At 49.8% G+C, this 7720-nt stretch overlaps 1 protein-coding gene across 1 annotated transcript in view; it reads right to left on the bottom strand.

Moving 5' to 3' along the window:
* Positions 1–7575, bottom strand: part of FRS3 (fibroblast growth factor receptor substrate 3) — a 9034-nt gene extending 1459 nt beyond the window's left edge. The window contains exons 1-8 of the mRNA XM_009327384.1: positions 7487–7575; positions 6991–7116; positions 5437–5538; positions 5142–5230; positions 4413–4599; positions 2232–2393; positions 1483–1640; positions 40–667 (exon numbers count right to left, since the gene is read on the bottom strand). Coding sequence (XP_009325659.1) covers positions 40–667; positions 1483–1640; positions 2232–2393; positions 4413–4599; positions 5142–5207 — 1201 coding nt within the window. The 5' untranslated portion in view covers positions 5208–5230; positions 5437–5538; positions 6991–7116; positions 7487–7575. The remainder of the gene's footprint in view (positions 1–39; positions 668–1482; positions 1641–2231; positions 2394–4412; positions 4600–5141; positions 5231–5436; positions 5539–6990; positions 7117–7486) is intronic.
* Between the last annotated feature and the right edge of the window lie 145 nt (positions 7576–7720).

Genomic DNA, 7720 nt, shown 5'->3' with positions numbered 1-7720 from the left:
GGAAGGCGAGGCTGAAGTTGCGGGCCGCGCAGCGGCGACGAGGCTTTGGCAGGAAGCCGCTGCGCCGCTGGCTGCTGCCCCCGTGCAGCGCCGTGTTCTCCGAGTTCATGTAGTTCTGCAGGGGATCTTCTTCACCAGCCTCGGAGTAGCCACCGGGGGAAGGCGTCAGCACGTCCCTGGCGCCCGCGTCCTCCTCGCCCCGCCGGAGCGGCTGGCACTCCCACACCGGGGGCAGTGACGGCAAGTTCTCATAGTGCAGGAACGCCATTCTGCGATGGGAGCAGCCGGGTAATCCTGCGTCCTCCCGGGTGAGTTTCAAGCGCCCGCCTCGACAGAGAGAGGAGGTGCTGGAGGGCAGCAAGCCGTTGACGTTCTCGTAGACGCACTGGGGTGAAGGGCACTCCTCCTCACACTCGTTGTTGTTGTTGGGGGGGCAGAAGTGCGTCCTGCACTCCCGGTGGTGCCGACAGACGCGTCTGTAGTTGGATGTGGGACCTAACACGAACTTAACCTCCCCTGGCTGCAGAAAGACCTGGGGATTGCGGTCTTCGAGGGAGCAGCTGTGGTTCCTATGGGGGAAAGGAGGGTGGACTTCAGGCAAGGAGTGCATACAATGTCGGCCCCTCAGGTCCTGATCACCATTGGCCGTGTTGACGTAGGTGTGGGACTGCAAGGAGAGAAGCAGAGGGAGAGTGAAAGGAGAAGAGAAGAGACAAGAGCAAAGCAGCTGTCAGCAGCTGAGAAACCAACAGGAATGGAAAATTCTTCTGCGGCTGATGAAGCAGGAGGAAATGAAAGAATTTCAGAAGTTGAAAATACTTTGGGAAGCCAAACACAAAAGCCATTTCCGGATTTGTGGGCTTGAAGGAGAGACAAAAAGGAGTCCAACTGCAGAAGATACACATCATCTATTTCACGTTCAATGCATATGGCACAGAACAAAAAGCAAAGCCACTTGCAAAATAGTTCCTTGAGTGGCTTACACTGGCGATATTGCAGCACTCAACACCTACCTAGGCTTCTCTGATAATGGTTGAGACAAGCTGGATTTTGTAGGGAAGAATCTTGAATTCTAAAACTGAGAACAAAGAGCTGAACATCAAAAATAAAAATAAAGAGAGCCTGGACTTGGGCATGCATCTGCACATCAGTTTAGGGGTTGCAGTAATAGCTGACAGATAGGGCAGTATGACTTGGACTCACAAGCTAAGTGCTGCTGTTAAATAATTGCCACGGAAATACTAGTGGATCAAGGAAGCCAACTCAGTCGGCCTTGACAGAGTGCCTGCTCTAGTGAAGTGTCAGAGAGCAGCAGTCTCCAAGAGCAAAATGAAGCAAAAGAGGAAAAAAAGGATGACAAGGTAAGAAGATCCCCTGAGCTTTGCTGGAGTAAGAGAAACTCAGAATTGCACAGGACTGCTAGCAGAACAAGCTGCTTGATCATTGCTTGCAAACAGCAGAATTTAGGACATCCAGGTTTACCTGCTCATCAGGCCCAATAAGGGCATGAGTAGAGTCTTCACCCACAGAGGAATGCCTCAGGCTGCTCACGGAGGGGTGGCGGGCTGCGGAGTATGACAGGGTTTCTCCAGGGAAGCTGTGAAATCCATTGGGAAATCCTGGGACAGTGTACCCCAGACCTGGGAGAGAATCGAGACGGAGAAGCATTAGAGCATTGGTTTGGTATAAAATAGAATTGACTTCATTTTCACAGTCAGCCGGGCTCTTAACTGCACCCTGTAAGTCAGAATCAGCCTCTCCGGGGAAGATCCCTATCGTGAAGTACCTAGTATAAATACAAGGGCTAGGCCCTCTTGTTTAAATCTATTTAAGTCACTCCTAATGGAGACAGGAATTGAGCAAATCTGAATTCTTCCAGGTGTGGTTTCCTCTAGGAACCACCTGATCCTTGTAGGTGCTACTTAAAAAAAGGCCACTTGGCAGCAGTCCAGATGAAAACCAACTGGAGGGTGACAACTCGGTTGACTACTTGAAGGGCTTTTTGTTGCTGTTCCCTTGGAAACACAATACCACATCGCAGACAAGCGGGGCCTTTAAATAAACATGCTGCGTGGGGCACACGTGGACATAAAGATACGGGTCAACGGCGAGGCAGCGCACGGGAGAGATCCGTGGGCTGCAGAGGGCAGTTTCACATGAGCAATTGCAGACATCACCCACGTCTCTGTGTTCCCCCCCCCTCTTCTCCCCGGACACTGAAGGAGCCTTACTGTTGGGTGCCTGGGGGGTCCGGGAGAGCTCCCGCTCCGTGGGGTGACTGTTCCTCGTGATGACAACAGGCTCTTCCACTACGTTGATACTGTTACACTGCATCAGGTCCTGAAGCAGATTAAAGATCTCCTCTGCTCTGGAACACTTGAAGGCAAAAATCCCTGCACAGTAACGAAGAGAAGGGTCAGAAAAGCAAGAAAGCGATCCTGCTTTAACAAGAGTTTATGTAATTCCCGGCTCTAAATGAACAGGCAATTCTGATTTCTTTCGCTGTGTTTAACACAATCAACCCCTGCAACCCACAGCCCGAGGAAAACAACCAACAACTCGGTGGGTTATTGCATCGACAGAAATACAATGCCATGACTGCCGTCTGATCAAACGGTGCATTACTACAAGAAAAATAGCGAGCACCCCAGTTATCTTAAGGCCATCAATCCCACGCAAGAAGTGGTGTGAAAGGGACAGGCTAACCCGTCTCGTTTCATCTCTAATCTTCTATTTTAACTCACTTGGTACCCAGTCCAGTTCTCATTACCAGGGGAAAGTCTATCCAGTGACTACTTGAAGCTGAACTGGGCCCTGTGGAGCGCGCACGTGAGGGAAGGACAAGAACGTCGTATTTCAAAAATGTATGGAATTAAACAGTGTCTCCCCAAACGAGCAGCCCAAACCAGAGCTGGTGTGTGCAGAGCTAACCAATCCCAAGCTGGCATGCACACACACGCACAAAAGCCATAGCAACGAGAACAGCATGGCAACAACGGCTGCTACCCCAAAGAATACGGTTTTAAAAATTCTGGCAAAAAAAATAGCTGTATCTGCCTTATATAAGGTAGGGAGCAGCATCGGGAAGGAGTCCTCCAAACAAAACTAAGCAAAAAAAAAATCCTACAAGGAAGGGAGAAAACTCATCAAAACACAAAGCCATCCCTCTCATTTCTGTCTGCTTTAAGACTGATGAGTCAGTATGTGTCTGCTACAAATTTTGTAGTATGCGAAGAGCAAACGGCCCGGCTTTATCCCCACTACCTGGACCTAAATAAAAAACAAAACACACGCAGGGCAGAATTCTAATCACTGCATCCCGCAAAAGGCAAAACAGGAACCGAAGATAAGCAATTCCCATCGCTGGCAACCGATAAGCACACGACTCCCAGAGAGGAAAACCCCACTCACATAAATATTAAAAAGGAGCATACGGCACTACAGATTTGCGCAGTGCTTTACACAGACACTGAACAGTCATGTGGAGTCCTTTTGGAGAAGAAGGAGTTTACAAACACATTAATAGAATGAGGAAACAAACTTTTTTTCCCCCCCCGGGGATGCAGATGCCAAGAAAATGTTCAGCTCTTTAAAAGCAAGAGAGACAGACTGGTAAAGGAACTAACAGACACCATTGTAAAACTGGAGTCTATCCCCAGCATTGCTGATGACTTGGCATGTACTCCCGGGTGACTCACTTCCCTTCCCTATGCACAGCATCCCCATGCATAAAATCAGCAAAATGTAAAACTCCTTTCCCTCTACATTACAAAGTGCTGCCAGATACAAAATGCAAAGCATTAAGTAGAACGAGCACTAACCAAGGCAGACCGAAGGCACTGAGAAACGTGAAACGTGCTCAAACAACTATTGCTACTGACGTGCGCTTGGCAGCTCTGTGGAATAAGCAAACCCTAAGAAGGACCTGCGAAAAGGTGCAGGTGATGCCCTTAAGCTGTATCCCCGGAGTTAAAAAGCGCTTAACAAAGCTTCAGTCTTGCAAAAAGCACTTTCTAGCTCCTAAGTCCAGCGACCCCTCCTACCACATCGTTCGGTACCGAGGCTCAGAGCTGACAGCGTAACTAACGTCCTTCTCTGACATTAAATACACCCCGTCCAAGGCTCAAGTCTGCTTCACCAATTACCTCATGAGCGTCGATGCACTAGCAAAATGAGACCATTAGATTTATACCCAGGTCCTGAGCCATGATTGTTGTTCTCATTAGTGTTTCAATCGGGACTATTAACTGTCTGTGCTTGCACACTCTGGTATTCCGGGGGAACAGAGGCTGCAAAAGAACCTGTTGATTCATTAGATGCAGGAATTTGGGAAGACACAAGCATCGGCTCACTCTGGCTGCCTGGGAACAGAAACCTCAGCAGTTCCTTCCTCCAGGAACCTCCCCACTCACCCTGCCCCGTCTGGCAGCGACGACCGCTCTCGAAGGAGAAGAGGTTGGAGTCATAGCCATAGCGGCGCAAGCAGAGGTAGGGCCACCTGACAGCATCTCGCTTGTGAGTGTGCAAGATGAGCTCCGTCTGTGTCAGCTCCATAATCCCAGATCCCAGCTCGTTACCTTCATCGTCCACGTTTGTTACCTGCAGAGGCCACAGAGCTCACATCAGGAAACTCAGTGCATTGGTGTCAAAAAAAGCCCACCCACGAAGACACTGTAATTCCCACGGATTCCCCCTTCATTTACTGAGATGCCTTTTTCCCAGCTGAGAGCATCAATTCACTGCTGGCAGAAGGCGCCAAGCCGGCAGCCCTGGAGACTGTGCGCTTGGCAGTTCAGCTGATGTGTCTCAGCACAGGCACTGGAACACAGCCCTGAGCAATAAAAGGTTTCTCTCCAGTTCCCCATTTCCTTGCTCAGGCTGAATCTCGGTGCAGAGGCAATTTCTTCCGCAAATACAAACATATTTGCAGCAGAGGTTGCTTAAGGAAAGGGGAAAAAAAAAAACCCGCAACCCAACAAACCAAAACAGTAACATATTTGCAAATCTTACCAAGGGGAAGACTTCTCTGCGAGAGCAGAGGTTTTCCTTCCTTTCATGCCTGGAGTCCAACCCATGCTGGGCTTTGCTAGTAGTCAGTGCTGTCACAGACTCTCTGGTGGGGATGAAGGTGCAATACTTACCTTAAATTTGGTGGGATGGTTGTCTGGGATCCTGTCTCTGCACAGACAACTGCAGCAGCTCCCCATGACGGCAGCATAAGAGGTAATCCCTGGGGAGAGGGCGCAAAACAGAGGACAATCATGTTTTCGAACCAACTCCTCCCACCCTCTCCAAACACTCAGCATTTACGGCCTCTATCCTTCTCGACCCCCCTGCAGGTGGCCCAGTGGGTTTGGATCTCAAGCTCTTCAATGTGTTCCTCGATTAATGGACACCATACAATATAAGGCTAATTAAAAATAACAGCTTTCTTACCATTAGGCAATTGTTGGATTTTTTTGGAGGAGTGAGAAGAAATTCCCACCACTGTCCCTCTATCTCCTTCGGGACTTCATGGTAACCAGGTGTCAGAGTCACCTAAAACACAAGGGAAACTGTCCCATCTTCCACCTGACAAGGAGAATACAATTAAACGAATTAAAAAACCCCGAGAAGAATAAAAAGCAGGGGGTGGGGGGGGTTGTGACTGAAGTTCCCTTCAAATATCACAAGGAAGGCAGGTGCTTTTCTTTTTTTTAATTAACTTCCTGCATTTATAAGAATATAGAAAATAATTTTGCACAGACCACTCCTGTAATTTCTGAAAAAATATACAGTCTACAGCTAAAAAAAACCCTAAAAATAAGAGATATTTTACTTCTTGGCCTTGGGATCCTACACAGGAGTGGGGTTTATCAGAGCTACTGCAGTGCAAATAAAACACGACAGTAATACTGAACGGCTGAGAGCGGTGAGGGTACGAGGAATCACATGCATCTGCTGCTTAGGAACGCGAAGACACCTTCACTCGATGGAAGGTCCTTAAGGGTCAGGGAACCAGCAGCCTTAAAAGCAAGTGAACACAACGGGTGCTCCACTATGGACTATGAAAAGTAACAAATGCCGGAAAACATAAAAACTCCGCTATTTGACATCAGTCAGCAAGCGCAAGTATCAAGCAGGCAGGAGTTGCATGCACTAGCAGTGAGAAATACTGCTATCTTTGATGCAAAATTAAAGGACTCCACATCCACTCTAGGGCAAGGGATTCAGCAGCAGATAACAGGAGAAGGTGCCACGTTTTATTTGGCGAGAACAGCTAACAATCTCTCCATCTGAGGTGTGAGAGAATAAAGCCATATGGATAACCAGCTTGGCACGAGAGCGGTAAATAAATTGAAAAGGCTATTGGAAACCTCGTGCTCTACCATGCCAGAATCTGCCTCACCAGTCGCTCCAAATTAAACAATGAATCACAGAGTTGCATCTCCGTGCAAAACCACGTTGCACAGCTGCCCTCAGGCTCCCCCGCAGCGCAGAGCGGTGCGGAGGGAGAGGGAAGAGCCGGCAGTGAGCTGACCAAGGGGTCCCATTTCATTTTTTACATCAAAACAGAACCTAAATTACCTTCCACTGCAAGCCCACGCCTTAGCTGTGGCCCCTGAAGAACTCCCCACCACGCCCTAACCCTGCAAAGTCCCCCAGAAGAGGAATGCTTCCTTTTGAGCAAGCTGGAGGAGCTCGGGCACAAATCAAGCCGGCTGCCACCTGCCCTCTTGCACATACCTGTCACCCCTAACAGTAATAACACCACACGCTCCCTGTTCAACACCGCATCCCGCTCAAGCCATCCTATTTGTTTTTCTAGACTCAGTACGGATTTACTCCCCGCTGACCTTACAGGCTTTGATCAATAATTTAGCAACAGATCCCTCCCTGCTTCATCTAATCTGGTCACTAGGGGCCTTGTCCTCTACTGTCTCTGCTCTCCCGCTCCCATCTCATCAATTCCCTCAGTAAAAAAAAAAAATCTTGTAGAACACATGTTACCTTTGCCCCCTCTTTCTTCTTTATTCCTCTCTCCCTCTGGTGCTCCCTCCACCCGCGTCCGTCTAACCCGCGAGGAGGTTAGGTTGGAGTGCTGTCGCCTATCCTGAACAGTTATTACGGTCAGAACTGAACAAACGAGAAAAAAAAACATTGCGAGATCCCTGAACGCTGCCTCGGCGCTTCCCGCTACTCCTCGCCGTTCAATATTTTAGCGGCATCCCTTTCACGCAGACACCGAGACTCTCAAGACCTCCCGTCTCTTGCTCGGCGCTTTCGACACCACCTTTCCGACGGCTGTTTGCGAGTCCATAGCCTTAACTAGTTGAACCAAACACTCCAACGGTACGATACGCTTCCCTGCGAGCAAGAGCACGTGCCTCCTAAGACCAGCAGCCCCATCCTCCCCTCCAGCCTCCCCACCTCCCAGGACCCAAACCTAAATCCTCCTCAAAGCCTTCGCAGCCCTCCTTGGCCCAGCCTCCAGACCACAGCTCACCTCTCCCCATCTCGCAGCCGGGTCGTTCGCTCTCCTCCCAAACCCTCTGCTCCCACAGGGGCTCTGTCCGTACCCTTCATGCCTCCGCGCTCCTCCAAGTGATTCTCCTAAACCCGGCACTGCGGAAGAGGGTCCACCTAACCCCAAAGGACCAGGGCACCCCGGCACCCACCGGGTGCACGGCCCCGCACGGGGGCACACGGATACCTCGCGTAGAAACACACATGGCCCCAC

The sequence above is a fragment of the Pygoscelis adeliae genome, unplaced genomic scaffold, assembly GCF_000699105.1.
Source record: "Pygoscelis adeliae isolate BGI_AS28 unplaced genomic scaffold, ASM69910v1 Scaffold197, whole genome shotgun sequence".
NCBI lineage: Eukaryota > Metazoa > Chordata > Aves > Sphenisciformes > Spheniscidae > Pygoscelis > Pygoscelis adeliae.
The sequence above is the reverse complement of the archived record's forward strand: the minus strand, read 5'-3'. Positions and strand labels throughout refer to the sequence as shown.